The sequence below is a fragment of the Drosophila innubila genome (assembly GCF_004354385.1).
Source record: "Drosophila innubila isolate TH190305 chromosome 2L unlocalized genomic scaffold, UK_Dinn_1.0 4_B_2L, whole genome shotgun sequence".
Taxonomy (NCBI): Eukaryota; Metazoa; Arthropoda; class Insecta; order Diptera; family Drosophilidae; genus Drosophila; species Drosophila innubila.
This window is the reverse complement of record NW_022995372.1, coordinates 22,715,755-22,742,493: the sequence shown is the minus strand read 5'-3', so window position 1 is coordinate 22,742,493 and position 26,739 is coordinate 22,715,755. Positions and strand designations below refer to the sequence as shown.

At 41.7% G+C, this 26,739-nt stretch overlaps 2 protein-coding genes across 2 annotated transcripts; both read right to left on the bottom strand.

Annotated features, from left to right (window-relative positions):
• Window positions 1-384: 384 nt before the first annotated feature.
• LOC117782097 (transmembrane protein KIAA1109) lies at window positions 385-26,481 on the bottom strand. Its single transcript, XM_034619048.1, is given in 24 exon segments — window positions 385-1,612; window positions 1,678-1,808; window positions 1,892-2,092; window positions 2,153-5,852; window positions 6,093-7,013; window positions 7,143-7,749; window positions 7,944-8,814; window positions 8,937-9,731; window positions 9,790-9,845; window positions 10,072-10,180; window positions 10,879-11,080; window positions 11,140-11,304; window positions 11,396-12,604; window positions 12,664-12,818; window positions 12,821-12,999; window positions 15,733-16,313; window positions 17,673-17,793; window positions 17,856-18,118; window positions 18,404-18,944; window positions 19,000-19,203; window positions 19,350-20,989; window positions 20,991-22,510; window positions 22,949-23,228; window positions 25,908-26,481. Coding segments are annotated over 24 exon segments (15,255 nt in total). The 5' UTR covers window positions 26,022-26,481; the 3' UTR covers window positions 385-922.
• LOC117782098 lies at window positions 23,896-24,863 on the bottom strand. Its single transcript, XM_034619050.1, has one exon. The coding sequence runs from the start codon at window positions 24,773-24,775 to the stop codon at window positions 24,071-24,073; it is 705 nt and encodes a 234-aa protein (XP_034474941.1). The 5' UTR covers window positions 24,776-24,863; the 3' UTR covers window positions 23,896-24,070.
• Window positions 26,482-26,739: the final 258 nt, after the last annotated feature.

The following is a 26,739-nucleotide window of genomic DNA, read 5'->3' as shown; positions in this document are numbered from 1 at the left end:
TTAGAGAAGGATGAAAGGAGGGGAAGCAAGTCTAAGGCAACTGAATCGCAGAATGCAAAGTCAAGCAAAAATTAACTAGAATTTTGTTTTTCAGTCAAACAATTGGCAGTCGCTGTACAATTTATAAGCAAAATAAAGTCTCCAATCTTTTAAGACTATAAAGACTCAGCTTATAATCCAAATCTGCTTAAATTGCGCTGTCGGCAGCCAAATCTAAACAATTTTTATAAAACAAGTTTAAAATTTAAAAAGATTCTTAAAAGAGGTAAAAAAAAGAGAGTTAAATTAACTTTGTTTATAAAATTACAAAAATTATTAAGAGAAAAAACATTACAATATACCCATGTACCCGAAGAGTAACGGGTAAACAAAATTATAATTTTCTTTGTTTTTGGTAAGTATGCACTTTGAAAAGTTCACTTTATTTTCTATATAGAAACTTACACAGTTTGCTTCAAAATGTATAATGTATATATCAATTAGAGCTACTTATAGTTTAAACATTGGCTTTGCTCATGGGGTTGCACAATCTATCTGTTTACAAACGATATAATAATTAATTTATATGACAGTTATAAAGCGCTAAAATTGAGCAAATTACATGAAGCACTTGACTTTACATTCATACATTCATTTCGAAAAAAAGAACGCGAGCAAAAAAATTACAAATTTACAGTTACAACAAAGCTGCCTAATTGGCTAACATTAGTATTAATACGAGTATCTTGAGTTTAATTAAACATTCTCAAAAGAATTGAAATCGATATGCAAATTACATAATTAATAAATTACAAATTACAAAATTACATTGGCAAAACATTACTATACATTGCTGATTAAAATTATTTAATAAACATATCCAAAGAATTGGTAATTGTCATTGATGAACTGCTCTCAATGCTGGCTTATTGCCTTGCCATGGCTAGTTTGCAGCAGGTCGATGATTCTGCTTCGCATTGCCAGAATCAGATTTATTCTCGCGCACCATCAACAGCAATTGCAGCATGATGAGTGCCTCCACCTTGTCCAGTGGATCCATAAAGCCGCGTTGTAACCACTTTGGTATGGTGGTGCGGGCATGACTGAAGCCCAGCTTATTGAGTATATAATCGACGCCATAGGGTTCAATAGACTTTCCTGCCCAGGATAACAGACGCACTGTGGGCTCCAGATGCCACGTTTGGCACTCAAAGTGACGCCAATCCCGCACAAATGACTCAATATCAAAGCTGGGCAGTTGAGCATTTCCATCTGCTCCTGGCTTAGCCTGTGCTCCTCCAATATCTTTGGCATCGCTTGTAGACACATTTGCTGTTGTTGTCGCTGATGGCGTTGTTGCCGTTGTCGTCATCGTCGTTGTTGTCGTTGTCGTTGTGATTGCTGCTGTTGTCGTCATGTTTGTCGTTGCGTTCGTCGAGGTGGCTGAATTTGAATGACTGCCTTGCAATAGCTCCAAACTGCTTTTGCTTTCGCTCAGCTGCTTGCCCTGCACAGTCAAGTTCGAATTAGAGGAGCATTTCTTCTCCTTGAGGATCTCATCTGTTAAATATGTCTTCAAATTTGCTTTCTGTGAGAGATTTGGCGAGGCTGCTCGGGCGGATTGTGCTCCAATCTGTGGACATTTTTTAAATTTAGTTATAATACCTTTTTATTGGTTTTCATTATATATATACACACCACTTTCTCCTTTTCAGTCACATAGGACGTTATCAGATCGTGTAGAAAGAAGAATGCATCTGCATCCACTGTGACAAATATATGATCATCGAATTCGGTTATGAAGCTACACAATACTTCCGGTTTGGTTTCTGTAACAAAAGGGAGATAAGAATTCTAAGTTAAGTTTTACCAAAACAAAAAAATTAATAATAAAATAAATATAAACACTTACCACTTGGTTCTGGGGTGCTTGGTCCCTGCTTGTGCTCGGTCTTGAAGTGCAGCTGCAGACTGGGCAGGGCAAAGATGACCTCACGATTGTGATTGTGCTCCTGCGATTTGGCCGAGGTGCTGCTGCCCGAGGCTCTCGTTCGCTCAATGGAGTTGGAGGCTATCTCACGCTCGCACTCCAGCATGGGAAAACGGTCCACAGCTGGAAAGGAAAGTAAGAATCAATGTCAAAGAATAATCATTTCAATAGTCTGAGACTCACCATCGATCTCGCTATTGGCAAAAGCGTAATGGAACCACTCGTTGAGGGTCTTGAACTGCGGCGGAAAGATGATGTTCCTCGTGATGCGACTGACGATGGCCATGGAGTGATTCTGCTGCTGCTGCACCTCCGTTGTCTGTCCCAGACAAGAGGTGAGAGTCTGTGTAACAAGCACCTCGCTGGTGTCCTCCAGTTGACGCGCCTCGGTGGCAAAATTAATTGAAGGTGTCTTTAAGCTGAACAATGCCCAAGCCTTGGACTTGAAGTTGATGCCATGGAAGCAGGCAAGGGAAATGTGCTGACCTCGCAACTCCACGGTGCCGCCAAGAACGTTGCCATGTCGCGGCAAGCGAGTCACTAGCGATGGCACCACCAGACCAATTGCCTGAGCCAAGGGCTTCTGCCAATGCCGATGATGACGTGCATCCGTGTTGTCCACACCATTCAAATTGCCAGCTGCAACAGGAGCTGCTGGCAATTCACCATTGGGTTTCTTTTTCAGGTGCTGGCGACGCTTGATGCTCGCTGTGCGATCCTGGAGACGCGGCTCGAGGCTGGAGAAGACACGCTTCGAAGACTTAAATTGTTGCGTAAAGAATTCCTCCAGTTTGTAATACATTTTCATAAGATCCGCCGTTGTCGACTTGGAGATCATGATCTGCAATTGATCCCAACTGAGATCACCATGTATAAAGATCAACGCACGTGGCTGATCCTTGCCACAAGCCGCAGCCTGTGAGGCAGTTCTCCACTCGTCCTTCATGGCCGCGGCAAAGGTGCTGACGCGTGTCATCAGCACGGAAGTGCCCATGTAATCCAAACGCAACTCCAATGCCATAAAACTCAAGCCAAGCGTGTGATAAGGTTCCATGCCGGATTCCTCCTTAATGTGAAATCGTTTATTGATTTTATTCACCTCAAAACTGCCGCCCACAATACCACCCTTGGCATCCAACGCTGATCCTCCCAGATAGATGCCTGCATACATATTCTTGCAGCCCGTGCTGCCGATGGAGAGTCGTCCATCCGAGCGAAAATCCTTCGTTAGCCACACCACATTGCCACACACATTGCCAATGTTCATCTGGACATTCAGCTTGGTAAAGTTCACCGCAAAGATTACTAGAGTTTCCCATGCGGTTATCTGATTCTTCTCCGAAGGCGGCGTACCTGAGGATTCAGCGCTGGAGGATTTACTCAAGGATTTGAGCTTACGCACAGCTCCAAAATGTCCCAGTGGTTGTATGGCTGGCGGAGATTGCTGTGCTCCCTGTTGATTATCAAAGTCCAAACGCAGCTTATCCTTGCTGCGCCCCTCACTCGACGTGGGCGTGGCTGGTGTTGGTGTGGGCGTTGGCGTTTCCGTGCCAGCCTGCTGCTGCTGTTGTTGTTGTTGTTGCTGCTGTTGATGCACACTTAGATCTCCAAGAAAAAGACGCCTTACAATGCGACGCCTGTACCAGGCTTTGGGGAAAGCCAAAATCTCAGTGAGACGACGCATATCGTACTTAAAACTCGCACTGCCAATGTCCACAATTGTGGAGAACCTAATGACAGCACGAGATTGATCTAACGCACGCTTCGAGCTGGGCAATGGTTCAATATAAACTTTTCTACATCTTGTGATATGAAACTTGACAAATTCCACGTTAATGCTAAGGGAATCCTTGCGCTCGCTGTCGCTTAGCGGTGAGAACTGTGTCTCCTTGGACGTCTTTTTGCCGCCATAAGGATGAAAGATGTATACATTAAAGTCGGCCAGGCAACCGGTTACGCTTAAGCCACCGGTGGGCAGCTGCTGTTCCGAATGGGATTGCGAGGAGTGCGTCTGTTGTTGTTGCTGTTGTTGCTGCTGATCCTCGTCGCTGCTGCGCTTGGAACTAAATACTATGTCCAGACTGGGAAGCTGGAGCATGCACTCCACTCTGGAAACAGGCAGGCAGCTAAAGCGAAATGTGGACGGTTGCATATGGAAATAAACAATGACATCCACAGGGAAGGAAGCGTAGGTCGCATAGTTCGCTGGCAATATATCCAGATTAACTGCCGCCTGATGCGAGGGCGTGGCAGGCACACTATTCGCCGCCTGTCGCGTTGGAATCGGTTCGAGAGTTTGCTCCAAAAACTCCAAGATATGCGGCGATATGATTGTCTCCTCCGGTATGCTCTGCAATGTCATCCAGGCACTCAACGTGGCGCGTTTGTTGCCGAGACGACGTCCGCCCGTCGAGGGCGTCTGTTGCTGCTGCTCCTGCGACTCGGGCAGAGTCCGGGATTGATAGTGCAACTTGACATCCAGGCCGGGTATGTGGAAGATCGTGAGATCCGCCAGCAGCGCATTGTTGTGCGCATTTGCAGTGTATCGAAGTTTGCTCTTATCACGCTGCCGTCTGGATGGAGTTGGACTTCCCCAATCGTTGCCAATGCTGCGTTCCCGTTTATGAGTCTTGACACTGGAGGCAGCTGTGCCATAGCCCGCTCCACGTTCCTCAGCGCTGTTGTTCTCCTTCGTGTGCAGCACACATTTTCCGGAGTTCACCAACACCTTGACATCCAGCTCAAAGTCTATGTTGGGCTCTGGCTGCTGTTTCTGGGCATGCGCATGCTTGCGCCGCATCTCCACGGAGGTGCCATCCACATCCATCTCACTGGGCGTTCCATCGCCATGTCCAGCTGTACGCCAATCCAATTCATTGTCTGCTGTCTCCGTATCTGTGTCCGCATTGGGCAGCGATGTCTGCCGCATGGCATCCGTGAAGGTGACGCGTCCCACTCCTGTTTTGAAGGACGCACTCCGCGAATGACAAGAGGCGGGCGTGCTCTGCAGACTGGAGATCTCATCATTGGAGGCAATGGTGTCCAGCCGTCTGCCCGCATAGCTGTGACTGCCATTATCCAAGGGCAATTCACGTGCTGCACCGACAGAGACGCCAGCAACGCCACCACTGCCAATGTACGAATGGGAACGACTGTAATTCTTCAAGGACCGCCTCAGAGAGGGACGCTTCCATTTCTGTATCATATCACGACGGAAGTACTTATAGCAAATAGCCTGCAGCTCCTGAAGACGTCGCTCCTCATGAGCCACCGTATTATGGGAAGCTCCCAACGTGCGCAGATCATTTATAATCTTCAGCTGCTCGGCCATTTCTTTCTCCATCATAAACGAGCGCTTCTTCGAGTCAATCGTGGGATCGAAAACAAACGAGGGTAGATTATCAAACTCCCCACGTCGCCGCACATACGTATCCCGACAGCTTTGATCTCCCTCATCGCTATCCGGGGATTCCATTTGTGTCTCATCCTCCTCGAAGCCCGTGAGCATGGTGAGTGTGTGTCCCAACGAGGACAATTGTTTGCCAATGTTCACATCCAAGTGAATGTCGACGCCTTCCATTTGCCACTTTACATTCAGCAGCCACTTGGCATTCTCGCCCTTCTTTGCCGCCGTGGTCCGAGAACACACCTCAAAGGTGCCCTCGGACACAACGCACACATTCATAATGGGCTCCACACAACTGGGCTTCCAATCATCCAGATTTGTCTCGAAATCATCGGCAAAGCGCAGACACAATCCCTGGAATTTGCCCTTCGACACCAGCGACCCCGAATTACAGGCCGAGATTATTGTATTCTCAAGCGTGATGACCACCGCACCTTTGGCATCGAAGTCCTGGTGATACGGACGGGATGCATATGACTGTAAAAGATAATAGTTTCATTAGTACATATATTTAAACATTCTTTATTGTTATCTTTAATCAATTAAATTAAATCTCATAATAAAAAAAGTTAAATGCAGAATCCCTTTAAAGGCCAAAAGGTTTAGTTTTAAAGTAATGAGAGGTCAAAGTTTTTTAAAATATATCAAGATATATCAATAGTTATCATGACTGTATTATAGAGCATTGTTTTTGAGTTAAATTTTCATTATACATACCACATTATTGACCTGTTTTAGTGGCAAACAAATGCCCATATCCTCGACGGTCAATTGAAGGAATAACGTTGACAGATTTGAACTGGCAATCTGGCCAAAAGCAACACGATCGAAGACCTGTTGGGTTGTGTGAGGCGTGTGATCGTAACAGAGATTGGCACGCTTTTCTGCCCAATATTCGTAGGCGTTCTTGTAATTTAACCAGACCAATATGGCCTTGTCCACGGCTATCGGCTGTACGTAGACCAGGGGACGCTTAAGCGTCAGCAATATGAGCTCCTTGTCTTCGTTTGGCAGCTCATCCTGGAAGGCATTACGCAGACCGATGGTCGTATGGAAAAAGGCATATTGTTGGAACTCGGGTTCTGCCTCATCAAATATCACATTTCGTATAATTTGGCCAAGCGATAGATTAAAATCGATATGCGCTTTGAAGAACAATTTTCGATTGCTCAAGTCTCCCAGATTCTTGACACGATTTGACAACTGCAACTCCAAAGCTCCTGTCTCAAAACGTACAGCCGATGAACACGGCGTTGTGGCTGTCAACTGTATCCGCTTCATGGATATGTTAATGGAGAAGAGTATGCGCTTCAAGGTGGACTCCTGCACGCTGGCATTATCACCACTTTCCTCCGTCCAAAGGGGCACAGGCTTTTCACCTCCGTAAACCTTTTGCAGCACCTCGTTAATTTCACGCATGAAAACCTTCTGCACAAAGACCAAGTGATTGAGTAGATCGGTGGTCAGACATCTCTCAAATTCTCCAATCTCGGCACTGGCATTCACATAGCCTCCTTGTCGCAGCACAATTCCCTCAATACTCTCAGTGTTCTCCTGTCGATTGTCTGGAATATACTCCGCAAGCACGTGCACAGGTGGCAGTCCAATGCATGCCTCTGATGGCAGGTTCATTTCATTCTGTAAAGAAGAGATGATATTAGTTATGTTACCTTAATAAAGTGAGTACTTACAAATCAGAATCAGCTAGAGTTTGAGTTCTTATTTGGGAAAGTTTCTGTAGTTTAAATATATTACTCTTTTAATTACCTGAATTTTGGTGTTAAAGCTCAGCGTATGCGTAGGCAAATCGATGACAAACTTGGCCCTTTGCCCTGTCACGCCCATGGAACTGACATGATTCATGCGATACTGTGCCTGCAGTGAAGGTAATAAAGCTGCGTTAATGGACAAACTCTGCAGCAGCACATTGAACTGCATCACAAGCGGCTGAAGCAATCCATTTTGCTGGGCAGCCATTGGTTTGGATTGTGCCAGTCGAGCTGCACGACGTGCAGCCATCTGTGGTTGTTGTTGAGCTCCACCGGAAACAGTTCTCTCCCTCATTTCACTGGCATTCCCTGTGCCGCTGCCTGCTCCTCCAGAATAACGCGCATGGAATGGTGACTCGGGCTCCTCTGCAGTATGAGAACGCAACGTGGAACGACCTGAATTTCGCTTAACTCGTAATTCTTGAAGCGTGGATGACAATTGCTTGGAGCTGCGCGTCATCATGCCGTGTAATGCCACCGGATGTTGTGGTATATCAATGTTTACAGCACCAATGGAGAGCAGACCGCTGTTTTTATCCTTGCCGCGCTTGGAGAGGCTCGAATAGAGCGTCTGACTTTTGCCCACAGTAACCTTGACAACGGTTCTGTAAGAAAAAAACAAAGTTTAAGCCAGAGAACTCAACTATATTTTGTTTTAAATAAAAATATTACAACAAAAATTATTTCATCATTATTGTGAATACCTAAACAAATAATTTTAAAATAAAAATTATCATAATAAAAACAAATTTAGATTAAATTATGATTATTAGTTTTTTTTTATAGTTAAAGTACTTACTGCTGACTGGGTGCCACACCCTCGAGCAGCACAATCATTGCTCGTCCAACTTGACCGGTCAGGGAGCATTCTAAAGAAACTGGACGCGCCTTCTTCCGCCATGTTGCCGTGCTGTTAAGCGTGGTAATCTCCGATTCCAGCTTCAATCCGGATAGCGTAGCCAACAAACGCGTCTTGTGTATTTTGGCAACCCCAAAGACTATCAAACGGGTGCGTTCCTGCGGCACACCATCTAGCAAATGCATCTCGCGATGCTGTGGCAATGGAGTCGGTGCACTGGTCAAGTCATCGTCATCGTTGTTGCCAAATGTAGGGGCGGGTTTCTTGTGCTCATTTAACGAACTACGCTGCACCACAGTTTTGGTCTCTGGCATTGTGCCATAAAGCTCCAGCAGATGATAGATGGTCTTCCAACAGTTGGGCGTCTCCAGCAAAGGAGGCATTGCTAACATGCCCGACTTGGTCAACGTGTTGTTGTAATCGCCACTGACGCTTGTGGCGCAGCCGCCATTTAGCGAAACCTTCGATTCGGTTGACATTTTGAGTATATTCTGATCATGCAGCGATAAAGTGGGACTGTCTCGCATTGGTGACGAACTCGATTCATTAAGATTTGTGTAGCCAAGTTTTCCCTTGACGGATTTTCCCGTGGAGCGCAGCTTCTGTGCAAAACTCTGTGGTCGGTTCTTGGCATTGGGCGAAGGCGTCAACTGTATGATTGGCGTTAGGCCACTTCCACGATTTCGCGTTCCCGGCATCGTAGGCATTGTCTCATTGAACTTGTCATAGCGCTCATCCGAGAAACTACCGCCGTGTCCGCCAAAACGATCTGCAATTGAAGCAAAAGGCAACAAATCCGTTGGCTCAGAGGCTGTAAATGAATGGTGTCAAAGTATTATTTGAAAATAACCTTAAGATTTCCATTGTTATTTCAAAACCTTAAGTTGTTGAAATAAATTGAATTCTCCATAAAATATTTATTCAATAACTTACCTAAACTACACTCATCCTTGGTCTGACTTTTCTTGCTCAACTCGGGCTGATCATGGAACTCGTTCTGTGCATCCTTGACATTCTGATACATGTTGCAGATTTGATGTAACAAGCGAAGAAGCGGCATGTTAACCTGTTGCGAAATGAAGCGCACATTTAGGCTGAAGTTAATCACAGTACTCGTGTGTTTCTTGAGCTGACGACGCGACATGTAGATGACATTCTGGCGTGCCTGATCCACCATGCCATCGGACATTTTCAACACCTCCAGTTCAACTCCAACGCGTTCACACAAAAACAATGGTGTGTCCATCATAATAGAGGCACGTCCACCATTTGATTTCTTGCTCAACTTAGCTGGTTTCGTATTTGTGTTGTTTTTCTTGTCGCCCGCCTCACTGACCACAATGTCCACGCGTATTGAGTCAAAGGTGCCAATTAGCGACAAATTTGTGCCAAAGTTTTCAAGAGATGAAATGTCCGCATTGGAGAACTTGTTAATCATTTGTTGTGGCATAACGCCTAGACATGTGAGCAGCGGCTCAAAGATCAGATGAGCATCCAGCAGCTTTATAGAGTCCTGCATAATGCCATTTCGTGTCTGCGTCTGGCCAGGAAGCTTTGGTGGCGAAGGACGTGTATGTTCCTTTTCGGTTGTGTGCTCCTTCTTTTTGTTGCTATCTTGCTGCTTGGCCATCCAAAAGTACAAGTCTTCCTTATGATTCTCAGCGCCAAGCCAAAATTTGTTCACCGAATTTGTTGAGCTCAATGAACCCTCCTGCAACGCGCCGTATTCTAAATAGAAACTTGATTAAAAACGCTTTCTTGGGATTTAAGTATTTTCTACGCTTACCAAACTCTGGCATTTGCTTTTCCACAAGGCCTGAGATAATTGGCAACATTTGTATGCTAGAACGAGATGAATTGCCATGTGAATAATTCGAGACTTTGCTGTGCACTTTGCTCAGACTTTATTATCATAAGCATATTGAAGCGCATAAAACATGAAGACATATTGATGTGATGGGTTTTTATAGTGTTTCAGATATCAGGAGAGGATTATGAAAAGAAAAACATAACACAGGCAAATGGCATTAATATACAAACATGCACCAGTGATTTAACTGAAACTTACCCACGACGTGTGTGATGTATATTGGGCGATGTCGAAGTCGAACGCTGGGAAGATGGACCTTGATGAGCAGCTTCATGGGCGTAAGACATGCCACCATATTGCGTATTGTCTAAATGTTGGTAGGAAAAAAATATTGAGTATTTGCAGTCCAATTTAAATGAAATGTAATCATATATCAATTTTGCACTATTGTGGAGTTATAGACAACAATTTAATATAATAGAAGAGCTGTGTGTGAAATGATAATCGGTAATAAAATATTAACATATTGAATTAAAATTTAAATAACTTCACACACATCACTTAATACATAAATATAGCTTACATTCTGGAAAGATAGAATAGCCAAAAGAAAAAGTTGAAAGTAACATTGAATATTTGAACACAAGGCATCAAACAATATGAACTCATGAACATTTAAAGCATTTTTTTACGAGGAATTATGTTAGAAAAGTAGGAAGAAAGTAAAGTTAGACAGATAAAGAAAACATTTAAAACAATTAAAGAAAGTGGAAAAGATAACAATTCGGACTCTAAATGTAACTTTTTTAAAGGCTGTTCCTTAAGAGCATTTTTTGCTAGTTAAAGAAACAAACACGAAAACTTTTCGAAAAGTAACAACAGATACGTGCATAAGTATAACACAAACGAGAACAAAAAAAATATATATCTATACATATCAAATAGGTTATAACAAAAGGAGATAACTGCACTCCGTTAGAAGTTGCAGCTGAACAGCGTTAATCAAAGGAATACCAATGTGAGTTCGATGATGCTGTGTTTGCCCAAGTAATAAAGCATTCTCACTCTCTTCCGGATTCTCGCCGGCGCCAGCATAGGCGCCCATCTCAACATCACCTTCACACTCATCAGCCTCGCATTCTTCCTCGTTCTGCGGGAACGAGAATGTCACATTGATGGGACGTGCCAATTTATTCTTATACTGATGCTCAAATAGTATGGGATTGTACAATGTATTCTTCCACTGGCGACTGAGCACGATGATGCCCTAAAAAACGATATATTGGATTCAATTGATATTTTTGATCGATTTTAAAAGTTTCTCACCTGTCGTAGGGTATTCAGATGCGGAACCTCGCCATTCTTAAATATCTGTTCGATGCGTTGCACGCCTTCGTCCAGCACCAGTTTCTGCATTATATAGCACAGCTGACAGCTGGGATCCTCCTGTAGCGTCTTGGACAGCAGCGTATAGTTGTTGGCATACCGACTCTATAAAATATTATAGAAATAAATAAATGCAATACTTAGCTCCTCAATTTAATTTGCCATTAATAAATAAGTTCTTTCAACTGTTTCTCACCTTCTTAATCTTTGGATTGCGCTGTATTTTCTCATTATCCATGGCGTCAGCCATGAGACAAGCGGCAACTGCAGTTTGCCGTGTGTGCATTGCTTTCATCAATGATACAATTTTAATGGCTAAGCGATTGCTCGGATTCATCCAGGCAGTAATTGCTGGCGAAGCGGTGCTCAATAGATTCCAATCAAGGCGAGTCAAATCGATTTTGCGTGTGATGGGCACACATGGAGGCGCCGCAAAATTAAGCCACACGGATTTTAGTTCAATAACACAAGAAGACGTCTTGTCGGTGCCCTTGACATTTGACAGGGCCTTGTCGTAGCCATCCTTGGATGCATTGCCAGAAGCATTTGGCTTTTGGGTGCCTGCACTTGGGGCTCCACTGGCCGCTGCTCCCTTCTCCACATCCTCATCGGGCAGCGGCTTGGATGCACCCGTTGCAGAGCTATCACTAACAATGATGTTGTCCAAGGCATGCTGGAATTTCTCTTTGGGTGTTTTAGGAGTCGGTGGCTTCTTGGTTATCAGACGCCAAGCAGCTTCCGCTTTTGAGGTGGCCCCTGTGGCATCGGTAGGCACAGCTGTGGGCTCGCCACCTGCGTTTCCCGTTGTCCCCACCAGCTCGCTGAGGTTAAAGCCACCAGCAGCTGTTGCTACGCCCTCTGCACCGCCTGTCATTTCCGCGAGCTCCTCCTTGCTGTTCTCCGACTTCTCAAAGTGCGAACGCTTTACAATCTTCACTCCTACTCCTTCCAGACCACATTCAAACATAATGTAGCCAATGCTTTCGATGCCTGTGCTCTCGGGCATCTTAAGGCACTCAAAAAGAACTTTACTCTTGTGCTCCGGAATGGCAGTCACAATTACAGGCGTCTCCGGCGCACACGATTGTCCCTCTGTTTTGAGGCGACGCAACTGTGCATGAGCACGTCCAATGTCCAGTGTTATGACCAGCTCCTCCAGTTGCTTCTCGGATGTCTCAATGAGTATGGGCTCTCCCTGGACATTGTCGGGTCGCGTCTGTGATGAGAGATGCGCCAGCAATGCACGCGTTCCCTTCATGATACCGCCCTTCTTATGACTGCTTCCCGATTGTACCGTCTGTTGTATATAGACATTGTGCATGGAAGCACGTGTGGTTTTCCCCAGATGGAACTTAGTCGAGATCCCTTCCATATAGAACGTAAGTAACGACACACAGCTCAGATCCTGTAAATCAATTACATCTGTGTTTATTCAATTATAGATATCAGATATAATCCACCTACCTGAACATTATCCAACGCTGCTACGGATATAATCTCCTCCACAATCGATGACTGCAACATGGTTATGCTCACCTTGGGCAACACAATCAATCCCTGTGTCTTTGTCGATATACTTTCCTCATAGACATCACTCAAGAACGAATCTCCAGGTCCTGCAAATGGCGCTCGGTTGTCGATCGCTTGGAATTCGAGTGAACTTGTGACCAATAGCTAAGACTCTGATCCCGCTTCAGTATATTATCATTCTTCACTTTGGCTATGCATGAAGAGTGTATAAAGTTGACTACCGAGAGAAGGTGCATCGACTGTATGGTCGGTATGGCTGCCTCTACCATTCTGTAATAAAATAATATAATATAATTTCAGCAACTGAATAAACTGTATACAAAAGAAATTAAATCAAAAATTTATCATTGTATTGTATGGTATGTATTATTGTATTATTGGTATGTGCATTCAATAAATTTAAATAAAAATAGAAATAATTTTAGTCAGGTAAAATATATTTTTAAGATGAAAATGTTTGAGATTTTCTTAATTTAACAGAAAGAAGATACAATACTTTCGCAAGCGATTATTCCATTTCAACAAGAGAAGTGAAAAATAATTAAAATGAACTCCTCCTAAAGCTAGAACCGAATTATTGTATATAACATATGTGTAATGCATCATATCCCCGATCAAAGTAAACATAGATGAAATTAGCTAACTTTGTCTTTTAAATTCACTCAAATAATATAGAAATTTAAATTGTAAAATGTTGCTATTTCGGCTGAGTCTGATATTGTCCTTGTTGTCATGTTTGGCAGCATATCCAGTGGTAAGTACACATTTGTCTATAAATAATTCTTTGATAGGAACATAACCAACTAGGAGACGCAAGTGAAACGGGAAGAACAGAGTCCAGGAATTGATCCTGCCGATTATCCGGATTTAACAAATGGCTTAAGCGATGCCGAAGTCGAGTCCACGCTAAATGATCTATCTTTGGAGGACCTCAATGAGCTTAACAAGCTGTTGGATGATGCCAATAATGGTCCTATCGATTTAGAGGGTGGGTACTAGAGAGTTTAGGAATTTTCCATTAATAACTTACTTCCTTCAAAGCAAGCAAGCCTAAGAGGACATCATAGGCAGGCCAAAAAACAACACTACGAGGATATGGAGAATACCGATGATGATCTGGACAGTGCTCTGAACTCGGGCAGGCAATCCGCTGACGATAATTGCCATGACGAAGATGATCTCGATAAGGAGAAGGATCCATGCACAATGCGACCCAAGTGCAACAAGCAACCCACTTGTCCATCCACAAAACGTTGCACGTCCACCCGAAGATGCTTTACTACATCATGCAAGTCCTGGATGGTCTTCTTAACATTAATCTCGACGGTGGACGCGCCAGTAAAATGAAGTGTAAGAAACTGAACTCCAAGCCGCTGGAGGATTGTGATCCTGAAGACGCCATGTGTCTACAACGAAATCAAGATAGAATTAAGCAGCGACCAGATTTTTCCGAAATGTCACTGAATCAGGATCACAATAATATTGATAGCCTGGAGAAGCTGGCAGCAGAAGCACATCGAGATCAGTCCATGAAACAACGCAAAGATCTCGATGGCTGGCAACCCAAAGATGAGCCCTCATCAGATACATTTAATATGGATCCATACAAGGTGCACAATTTGGATACGAGCGACTTCAAGGAGTTGCAAAAGCTGTCAGGCGGTTGGGCTCACGGGAAAGTGGCCGAAGATGAAGGGCAGCCAGCTCAAAACGAAGAGGAGAGCAAACAAGGAGAAATCGAGATGCCTTACGAGCGACATCAACTAGCGCGAATGGCACATGAGCAGGCGCGCCATGAGGAAATGGCAGATGAAGAGAAACAGCAGCTAGAGGAGGTCGATAATACGGCTTTGGAAGATAATATACAAAAGAATGCGGCACCAGCTTTGGGCCAAGACGAACAAGAGGCAGAGGGAGGAGGGGAGCCTCTACTCCTGGACAACAACAACATGGCAGCCAACGATGGCGACAGGTTGGCGCCTTAAATACACTTGTAAAAATTACAACAAATCCACTTACATTTACACTGTATTTCAAACTCCAAATTCATAATTCAAATCCTGATTTGACACGTACCCGTTATCGTTGAGTTTGTTGCAGTTTTATTGCGAAAAATGCACGCGATCCATTGCGTTATGTCATTGAAACCGAAAATGGATTTATCAAGAGCGAGAATGAGCTTGGAGAGCATAGACTGCGCGCCGATAAACAACACAGCGAAATGTTGAACTATGCAACCTATCAACTTTCCAAGGATGCCAATCCTCAGCAGGATCAGCTACAATACAGACGCTTCAAGCGAGACAACAAGAAAACCGACGATGCACCTGTGGTAAGATGACTACAGCAAGAAGTATATCACAAATTAATATATATTAACTTTGGTTTTTTTTTTTTTAGAATACAAATGAAAGCTATCTAAAGAAACTGATGGACTCGTTTCCGCGAGATCAGATCAGCCAGACTAATCTCAAAATAGCCATTAGGGAGGCGAAACGTGCCCATTTACGCGTTAAACGTTGTTAACTTTTAATTATTGAATTTGTTAAATTTTTGTGACTTATATTTTCTAAGCATTTGCAAATAAACTCTTTGATACACTTGCAAATAAAAAATAACAAAGGGATGACCCAATTAAACGACTTTCTCATTTAACAGCTAAGTACTTAACACATTTCTGAATATTATTAAAGAAAATCCAATGCACGTTTATTTGTTAATTTCCCAAATGAACATATTTAGACACAGGAATATATGACAATCCTTTAATAAATCGGTTAAGCTTTGAAAAAGTTATAGGAGTTCAAAGTCGTTTAAAAAGTGTCAAGGAGTAAGTATTAAAATAATGGATGTATGGTAAAAAAATTTAACAAAATTTGAATGAAGAATTTTGGACCCAAATCATAATCTTATACCATAACATAGCAAATATAACATAAATGATGGTCATCAAAACTTTAATTTTCTAAATTAAAAAAAAATGTATCAGAATTGGAGACATACCGTTGCAATCCTTCCAAAAGCAGCGGGGTGAGGAAGACATTTAGTTGCCCCTTGAGTCTGGCCACCACGGAGGTACAAGCTGCACCGCCTTCTGCCTGCAGACTCATAAACTCGCCGTCATCGAAACCATTTGTGGTCTTATCAGTCTCTTCCTCCTTGAGTAGCACACTGGGATCCCAGGGATGAGACTTTGGACCGCCCATGAAAGTGGCCGAACTATTACTGCCTGTGGTGTTCTCATAACGTGGCACAACCTTAATCTCTCGCCAACATGAATACAAGTCGAAGTGTGGGAGCATTTTGCTACCAATGTAAGTGAGACCACCGTCTTCGTTTTCGTGGAAAAGTGGTGTGGAAAAGACATCGGGACCCAGTGGAAAAGAGCAACCATTCCAATTGAAGCATTTCACCTGCGACAAATGATTCAAATAGCTGGCCATAAGCAGCGGTGAATCAATAATGGGTCGATTGACCTGTTGATGCAAATTGACCAAAGCCACATCTTCCTGCGATGACATCGCCGAAATAAACGAGTTTGATGACAAGGAAGGCGTGCCCGAAGACGAACCTCGCGAATCCGCCTGTGAAATGGAAAGCAACCATAAAAAATTAATTAACAAATCAACAACAATAATAATAACAATATTTAATCAAACCAGGTGGCACAAGCACAAGTTGTGGGAATATGAAAAAAGTGCATCTAAATGGTGATAATCAAATTCATATCAATACACTTAAAACTAAACTATGAAATTATTCAACTTAGACTAGTTCTAAGGACATGCACAATTTTAGAACATGCAACCATTGTCAGACAGTTTTTAAATCCTTGCAGACTTTAATTTAATTTGGGCACAACTATACGTTATAAGTACACTCGATAAAAGTTATGTAGGACTTAAATCGAAATGTATTTAAAAACTATTAACAAATGTATTTCCTTTTGGGGAATACAGTCAAAAATGTTTAACTCGAATGCAGTGATAATTCCATTTGAAACCAGCAAATTATACTTGAATACTAAATCGATTTTACGGAAATGATGATCAAGATAAATAACCAGAAAATTATTGAAGAGTGCACTTCAAAAAGAAACGAGATGTAACCCTTTTGGAGAAAACAGATTCTAAAATAATAAAATGGCATGCAATTCCGGGTCCCGGTCTTTTTAGGTCATATAGAAATAACGGACTTTACTGCTCTGCAAAGGTATTTAAGCATCGGAAGGCCGAAGAATATATGTACTTATTTAATTTTGTTTATAGTACTAAAATCTTTAAATTACATTAAACATTAAAGTTATTTTTGCTAACGTAAAGATTTAAATTCAATTCGCTACGTGGTTAATTAAGATTTAGTAATTAATTGGTTTTTAATTTACTGTATTGGTTTGATTATTGCTGTTGCTAAAAACTACTCACATCGTGAACAAAATGTCGGTACTCGGGGCGTGATGAGATATTTGTTATTTTTCTTATTGGTGTGGCAAGACCGTGTAAGCGTCTCGCGTCTTCATTCTGGATGAGTTTTTTTTGTTAGTTTTTGTTTTTTATTTTTTAATTTTTTATTTAGTTTGAATGAATCGAAAGTTTAAGTTTGTGGAGAGGAATAGAATTTAGGTGTGGATTTTTTATATAGTATATAACATAAATTACAGTTGTAGAAAGTTAAAGATAGAACTTAAAGATACTTATAGAAACATGCAGAAATATATCATCATAAGTTCAAGTCTTTTAAAGAACTTTTAGCTTTCGCTGAGACGTTTGTGATTTTTTTTTTGTAAAAGTGAGACATAAACTTGGCCGCAAAAGCAAAAAAGCCCAACGCCGTTTGTGTATAAAGTTTGGAACTTGTATAATATATAATTAAATACGTAAAGACCTAACACTGAGATTGTACAATAGATATAAGTAGCTTGGTTTAGATGTGATTATTTTTACCAGTTCTGTGGTGCTTTGTGGACGTTTCGGCAGTGTCTTGTTGCTTTCCGGCGCATGAATCTCCAGATCGCTGCGATATGTGGGCAGAGTATGACTGGCATTCTCGTTCTGCGCCCCAATGCTGTCAGATAGGATAAGATAACATGAGTACTGTATTCACTCTAGAATTCACTAAACACTTACCTCAAGTCGGAGGAGAATCGTTTTTTGCCTGATAAAATAATGGAGCCATTGCCGCTGCGTTGTTTCATGGATCCACGTTGTGACATAACATTGGAAATATCCTCCTCTGCGGAGAAGAACATTTCCGATGGGTTCTCCGAGGTCAACGATATAGTGCGTTGCACCTCTCGTGGCAACTGATCTCCAGCATGCAACACAATGTCTGCAATCTCAAATTCAAGCGGATGCGAATGCGGTGCCGAGTGTGACATTTCATCGGGTATCTGTGGAGTAAGAAAAAGTATATTAGAATAATGCAAAGCAGCATGGCTAACTGAATTTTAAGTCAGAAACACAAATTAATCAGTTAATTTTTTTAAACAATTTTGTTTTCAATTTGAATGTTATACTTAATTCAATTTTTATTTAAAAGATATTTACATAAAAGACATTTTTGCTGAACAAATTAAAAATAAATGTTATTCTTATTACATTTTTCACAATTCAAATACCAATAAAAAATTCAGATAATAGAATTATTGGTATAGAATTCTATTATTCTAACTTACCTCATGCTCATCATCAATTGCCACTTCTCCCGTCAGTCTTGAGTCCGATATACTTGTCTTTGGCGGCGATACGCGAAGTCTGTGCGAATCTGAGCCACGCCTGTTACTGCTGCCGTTGCCTCCATCGACGGAATCCTGCTGCAGTTGCAGCTTTTTGGAAGGACTGTCCAGTAGACGAGAATAAGGCACCTCCACAGATGTCTGCCTTGTACAGGTGTAACGTTTACTACGTCGCTCCAAAGTATTGGGTGAACCTATGCTTTCACGTGATACGTTTCGGCTGCTACTGAGCTCCGGTTTGTCCACAGCTCCCCCGCCTATTTTAAACTTGGCGCCATCGGGCAACGAGCAGAGGTCGGACTTCTTCAAGCTGCCATTGCGCAAATCCACAGCGGGTTTATACAGCTTGCCCTTGCCATTAAAATCAGCCGAGTCATAGAGAGACACGCAGTGCAGGCTGTAGGGTGGCGTATGGAAGACTAGTTGACCCTGATGAAGTATACTCTCGCCGAAGCCAAAGTCCTTGTTATTGTTGATGATGCTGCAAAGAGAAACATTTTAAATTCACACAAATTCACAAGAGTTCGTTTACTCACAAATAGCGTGCAATATTATAATTGTCATTGACGTCCTGCGCTGTTGGCTTAAAGAACTTTTGCCCATTACGATTGCTGCCAAAGAAGGCACAGCCACCAATGCAACCACAACGAGAGATTTCCGTGCCCGAGGTGAGAGCGCTGCCATTGTTGGACCAGAGGAACCACAGTCGCTTTAACTTCGCATCATGGTCGCGCAGAAAACTAAGCAAGATAACAATTGTAATTAATAATTCATAGCTGTTACATTTAAAAAAGATCTTTTGTTGAAATAAATACAGCATAATTAAATTCAAGATTAAGTAAACTTTAAACTATTAATTCATACATAATGTCAAAGGTTAACTCACTTGTGCTGCACGAGATGCAGTTCGTGATCGGGTATGGGCAATGCGGAGGCACCTTCGAGGAGTATGGGACCGAGTGAAGTGCAGCCCACCTCCACCCAATTCTCGGAGAGCTCTGCCATCTCAGGTGCACGTTTTGGATGCGAATCTGTAAAGTTCTCACGCAGTTTACTACGTGTGCCATCCTCACGTGAATCGCGACGCTGGGAAAATGAGTTGGAGCTACGCTTGCCGGCCTTATGGCCATAGTGAGAGCTACTGGGTACATCCTGTGACTTGAGAGAGTCCTGATCGGCGCGACGCAGTTTGCCAGAGCGATTGCTACCGCTGGTGTTGGTGTTGTAGGTGCTATTTGGCGCATTCCCGGCATGCAGCATGAAGAGACGCAGCAAAATGGAGGGCAATAAACCCGATATACCCGACTTGACACGTTGTCCGTGCAGATTGCAGTTGGCCAGGCGTATGGGAGAGATCCAGGCATGCAATGCCGTCCCACTCTCGATTAGATAAACATCCACAGCATCCACAGAGACACGTGTCATCTTGTACTTGATATCCTCGGATGAAGGGCACTTGTACTTGTTTTCCTCCTTGGTTTGCGGACACAAATTGCTGGGCACACCGTGATGGCAGTTGCGCACCGTTTTCGGTGACTTTAGGCAGTTCTCCGGATCGATGGCCAGCAGTATGAGTGTCTCCAAGCCAGTGACAACATTCACCAGCTGTGGCAGTGTCAATTTTCCAGTCAGTTTTCCCAGTTGCACCTCCACCAGCCATGAATATTCGAGCGTATCCTCATCCAGGTTGCGTCCCTCATTGCTGAACATGGCATGTCCACGCACCTGAACCGCCGACAGCAACAGATGACCCTGTTGGATGTGCTGCTCGCGTCTCTGACGCTGCAATGTGTCGGATGTGAGCAGATACGAGGGACTTACGAGCACCTGAAGCGTTGTTTCATGATAACGTTTGTTCATCTCAAAGCCAAAGCGTTCAATGAGCACCACCGGACAGGGTGGATCATCTGGATTGCAATTTTTCATCACATGCGCTTGTATGTCATGCACAATAACCGAAACCATGACCTCTAAGGGTCGATACAGACGCGGATCGAAGGGTTTGCGTTTCTCCTCGGGTGCCGCTGCCTCCGATATGGATTTGTTAGCCAATTCCTTTTCTTTGGCCAGCAGTTGATCCTTGGGATTGGGCGTGGCATTTGTCTCCTTCAAATTCACATTCGATTGCTCCATGTCCGTAAAACTCTGATCCTCGCCAAATATGTTTTCCTTAAGGCTAATAAAATTACGCAATACATTGCCATAGGCCATCAGCACAGAGCTTCCAATCTCTAGTTCGACGGTTACATGATCCGCAGCCAAGGTGCCCGGATCGAACTTATTGTTTTCAATCTGTTGCCAATTTCCACTTACTGGAGATTTGCGTACTTTGGGTATGCGCATTGGACTAAGTAAAATCTCCTCCTTTTCGGGTGTTGTGATATCCGCCTGGGGATCGGGTCCAAGCGGCGGCACAGGATGATACACATATTGTATGGACAAAGCTAATATGGGCACAGCCCAGCAATCAATCCAACCGGCGCTGCGTTGACAGATTTTACGCCATTTCTTGGTGTAGAGCTCAGGGGCGTCGTATAAGCTTTCCCTCGCGGGTTAACAGTCTTGCGTTCTCGTCTATCGCTAGGATAATAGGTCGCACCGAAGAAACCTCCGGTACGTAGAGACTCAAGTCGAGACCTTCGCCGTGTATCCAGAACTTGAGTGTCACAGTCTTTGGGAGGAAATCATCAAAGGGCAATGCGAAGCTCATCTCAAATACATCGCCACAAAAGGCCAAATGATTGTTCTCCTGGTTGGCGCTGCTGCAATCAATCCAATTGTATTCATTGCACAGCATGAGGATCTCAAACTCATGCAGACGTATATTGAAATTGCATGTGTATGGCACAAAGCTGAGTATATCAGGTCGTGCCTTATCGCCCCAATCTTCGATGAGATCTTGGAAGAAGCACTTGTGCTTATACACAATAAATGCGCTCGTCTTGCAGCCGGCCAACGAAATGTTCCAATCCTGTGGTGCATTCCATTTCGTTGGATAATGTATGCGCACCTTGTACTCCAAGGATTCAAACTCCGCCAAGCTGCGATACTGTAACGAAGTCGTGGCCTCCACATGGAACAGTTGTCCCTGAATCTTTGACGTATAGCCATCTTGTAGCGTTACCCAGGGAATTGTCACCTCCACATAGGAGGCGGGGCCAACAGTTATATGCATTGCATTCGTTTCTTTCTCTTTGGAGAAGAGTATATCAATTGTCGCCTCGTTCAGCACACAGAGCGTCACATCAAATGATTGATAGCTACGTAGTTCTCCAGGTTGTGGTGTGGGCGTAACTTGAGCCTCTTTCCAGTCGGATGGATAAAAGTATTTGTACAAATGATCGCGCTGTCTATCCGCCCAGGGACCGTAGCTAAAGTCCGTGCCCTTCAGGCAATGCGCATTGATGCCCCAAACTGGTGGCGATGGTTCCACCACATCGCCATTGGCCAGCACAATCTGTACGGGCTCCTCGGGTACAACGCCTGGCTCATCCATGTAGAAATATAAATCCATTTGATTGGACATCATGACCACAAAACCTTCGCCCATATAACGTGGCGGCTCATCGATGAGACCCGTATACTTGGGGCTGGGGCAGAAGAGAACCTTGGCATTCTCCACTTTCGCTTTCACAAAGTGCATGAAGTGATCGAGCCGACAAACTGCCGGCTTCGTGCTGTAGGTGCAATGGGCTTCCTCCATGGAAATGGAGAGTGTGGTCGGGGTCAGGCGATTGCCAAAGACAAACCGACCCGAGCTAATGTCTATCTTGATCACAGGTATCAAATCACGCCATGTTGTCGCCTGCATGGCCTCAGAGTTCTTGACGGCATTCACACGTTGACTTTGCCGTGCATTCTCCATGTTCATGTTGTGCTCTCGCAGTTTATTACGCTCCTCATTGCTCAGCACATCCGTCGGTATCAGCAGCGATGGCTCTAGTCCAAAATTCTTCTCCAGCTTGTCATACAAATCCGAGCGATTATAAATATGTAGCTCGTATCCGTTTAACTGCACGGACAATCGTGTATCCGAGTGCGAGAGATCTGCAAAATATAATTTAATTCATTTAAAAATTGATTTTATACTTAATATATTTAAAACTCCATGCAAAATTATTTAATCATTTTAAAACATTTTAATTCTTGTTTTTGATCTAATTACAAAAAGGTATGACCCTATAGTTGAACTTTAAATTTATTAATAAATCATTAAAAGAAATCTAAATTTCGAATTTTATTAAAATAAAATAAAAATACGGAAAATTCATATTTTAGTATTTCTTATGCATTTAATCTTCAATTTCATTTTTTATTAAACAAATTTTATTTGATTTAAATAACAAATTTAGTTTATTTATCACATGTGAAATTTCAAATGATTAATAAAAACAAAAATATTTTTCTTAAGATTAATAGTTTAAGAACTCGAATTTTTTTATTTCTTTTTTTTTGTATTTAAATTGATTATAAATTTATGTATACCTTCGGAGACATCCTTGGGCACATAGGATCGCCACCAGCGAAATATGAAATATCCATCCTGCACGCGCATCGTATAATCATACGTGATGTACACAAAATCGCGAAACATGATCTTGCCCGCCAAAGGATTCAGCGCCACAGATCCGATCTTGAAATATGCACCCTTAATAAACCAACGATTCGCAATCTTTGTGATCAGCACTCCGATCAGACGCGAATTATAAAAGTTATTGTAGGTGACCCAGGTGATGGTGGTGAGCAAAGAGCAGAGCAGCCATATCTGTAAAAAGTAACAAAGGTTTCTCATATCATTTTAAACTAGATTTAATGTTTTTGTGACCCTCTCGAATTCAATAGTAAGAACAAAAGAACAATAACAATATATGTACAAGTATATATGTACTAGCCGTTTATTACTCATAAATTTACAAGCCTAAAAAGTTATTCCATTAGTCACAGATCTTGAATTGCGCTGATTATAAAACACATACATAAAACGAACCATTGTTTGGTATAATAAGAAATTCCATATGTCGCAAAAAAATTGTTTTTGAAATATTAAATGACTTATATATTTATTTTTCAATTGTAAAAATTATTTAAGAGTAAACAATAAATAAATTTTATTTATGGTCCTTTAGCAACACAAAAATTGAGAAAGTTAGACAACAGTATCTGCACATATGCAGAAAATCAAATACACACTTTGGCAAAGGAGCAAAACAAAACAAAAATAATGATGCGGAGTTAAGGAACTATTCTCTTAGTATTATTGAGCTTCAAATAAAAAACTTTATTAAAAAACCACTTACTTAACAACTACCAAGTTTGCTAATAAAGCATATTAGATATTTCCCAATCACAACTTATCTTTATTAAAGCGTTATAAATATTAACAATTTGTTAACTAAATAATACACATTTCCCAATAAAAAACTCAGCAACAATCAAAGTTACATATCATTTATTTAGCGAACACTCACACGCATAAGTATGTACTTATTTAGTCTAACCATTAAACTGAAATATAGGCTAAGAACCAAATTAGGTTTTGGAGGACATAGACAAAACAGATGTTAAAGTAAATGAATGTAAGAGCATTGATTAAGAAATTATGAAGGATTACTCAAAGTAACTGACTGGCACATCGCTAAAAATGGCACCAGCAAAAGTGCATCTTTTGGCCTCCTTAATGACGGTGCAGCCATGGACTTCCTTAAATATCATATTGTGACCCAGAGAACGAGCTTCATTGTTCAGCTTTCGACGGGCAGCGGGTCGAAAATAAGCACGTCCAGTGAATGGATTGACAAAGTCCGACCAATAGCCATCCTGCATGAATTCGACTGAATATTGAGAGGCGATGAGGACAAATGACTTAATGGCACTATTCACATCACTGTCGAAATATAGATTGAATATGCTAAAGTTAACCGGTTCGTTTAGCTTTGAGCTGGGAATCACAAACAGTCGTTTCATATGTGGTAGGAGCAGTTTGGGACATCGCACCACTTGGGCTCTGATTGGCTTAATGCCATTCCAGCCAACTGATTCTTGATATTTGGTCAAATCGAATTGATCGGCAGTCGTTACAAGATCCTGATAGGCCGGACCCACACTTTGAGGCATATAGAATAGATCGGAAAAGCGATTGCCCAATATGGGATACACTGGATGTATACCTAAATCCTCTTCAGGCTCCACATCCTCCTGTTCGTCCATGTCCACCAGTATGGGGTTCGGTAGACTGTTGCTTGTAAACCGACAGACCGGCTTCAAAATCACTCTCTCCTTCAGGCAGCGTATTAATGATCTCATTGATTGCATTCTATAATGTGTAACAGACGCTGATAATACCAAAATTTTAAAAACTAGCAGCAAAGGCAATTATTTGATCCAAATGTATATAAAAGATTCTTCTCTTAGTTTTAACAGCGAAAACAGTTAATTAAAATCTGCCTTAATATAATAATTTTGAATGTATTTACGTATGTTCATATAAGTAAAAACAAAGGCTGCCTGATAAAAGGACTTTTATTATTTTTATTAGTTTACTATATTTGACAATAAATTATTAATTTGAAGTTTGTTTCAAAACGATCAGCGTTGTTGAAACTGATATTGTATTCCCGTCAAAATTTGTATTTTAAAGGAGTTGCGAAAACAAATTGAAAATAGTGAGAGCTCTTTTTTTTAAAGCATCTTGAACTACACATTTATCCAAGTAATTTTGTTGACAAAGAAACAAATTTGCAATTTGTTGCTTGCTAACAAATTAAAATAAAGCAATAATAAAATCTATTCAACTTTTAACTGATTAAAAAAGAAAACAAGAACATATATGTTAATTTTTTCATGTGTAGTATAATGTTTATATTGTGTATAGTATTATGATCGATTATACTATATATGTATGTTTACATATACATACATAATTGGAATTCTAATCACATTCGTTTCGAATGACAGGTTTGATAGTGTAGCTGAGTGTGTCAATGACCAAACCATATCAAGTGATAAGAAGCATGAAATGGTTGCGATCGCGCAATTGTTTGCCAAGTGGCTGCGACTATTCAAGAGGGTATAATCTATATATACTATACTCTATATATATAGAGACATTCGACGTATAGAGACATCCGACGATGATAAAGCCGTCCTCGCCTGAATCATGCTGTCTCAGTGGCGTGCCATCGAATACCATATTAATCAAAAGGCACATACACTTAGTCGAGTAATTCTTTTCACAACATACCTAAATAAATAAATGGCATATTTGTTTATATATATTATATTAGTTTAACATATTATTTGTTCTGAGAGAGAATCAAAAGCAACTATAATAAAATAAGAAATCAAATCATAAGATTGGTTTTTCTTTGTTAACAAAATTACTTGACACAGTGTACATGTAACATACTACAATGTGTGAGAAATGTAAGTGCATGTGTGTATTTACCATGGGTGCATCGATTTTCATGTTCTCCAGCGGGACATTGTGTGATTGATTCCAGGTGCCCACTTCTGGAAAACCCAGTTTAAATCCATTTTCGCTAGTTTCCTCCACTTCCATTTTGCTGCTTTTTTCCTCACAGTTTATTGTTGATAAGGTGTGGGGAGGGGGAGATGTGTTGCTCGTTTATTTAATTATCGATTATTGCTGCGTAAGTGCATTTCATTCATTTTTGCACAATATGAAATTTAATTTACATATATATATTGCATATTTTTGGCCACACAAATTCAATTTTCTTAATTGTAAACTTATTAAACACACACACACACACACGCACGCGTATACAAAGTTCGATTTTTCCCACTTTGTATTGGAGGTCGTCGTTGTAGCAATTTTCGTTTGCGGTTTTCACCAGCTTTCATGGAAGCTGCACTATTGCCAATATAGTAATTGGATACGCGCTATAATAAGAACTATATTAAAAGTGTTTTTTAACAATTAATTGCAACTAATTAGCGCGAAGAAAATAAAAAATAATGCATCACTAGAAAACGAAAACACTCCCATCTTGTGCTGCTTCTTATAACTGAACAGCTGTTGCCAGCGATAACAACGATATCAACTTGTTAGATTTCGATATATTATGTAGGGTTGCCAATTTCGTCGGTTATATCTAATCACTTGCGGTAACTGTGACAAGTTCACCCAGATAATTGTTCGCAACAGTTTACGAGACATGTCGTGATTTAGAGATCAATTTAAATTTAGATATTGCAAAATGTTGCAAAAATGTAAACAATTCTAGCATCAAAATTAAAAAATTGTCAAAAATAAG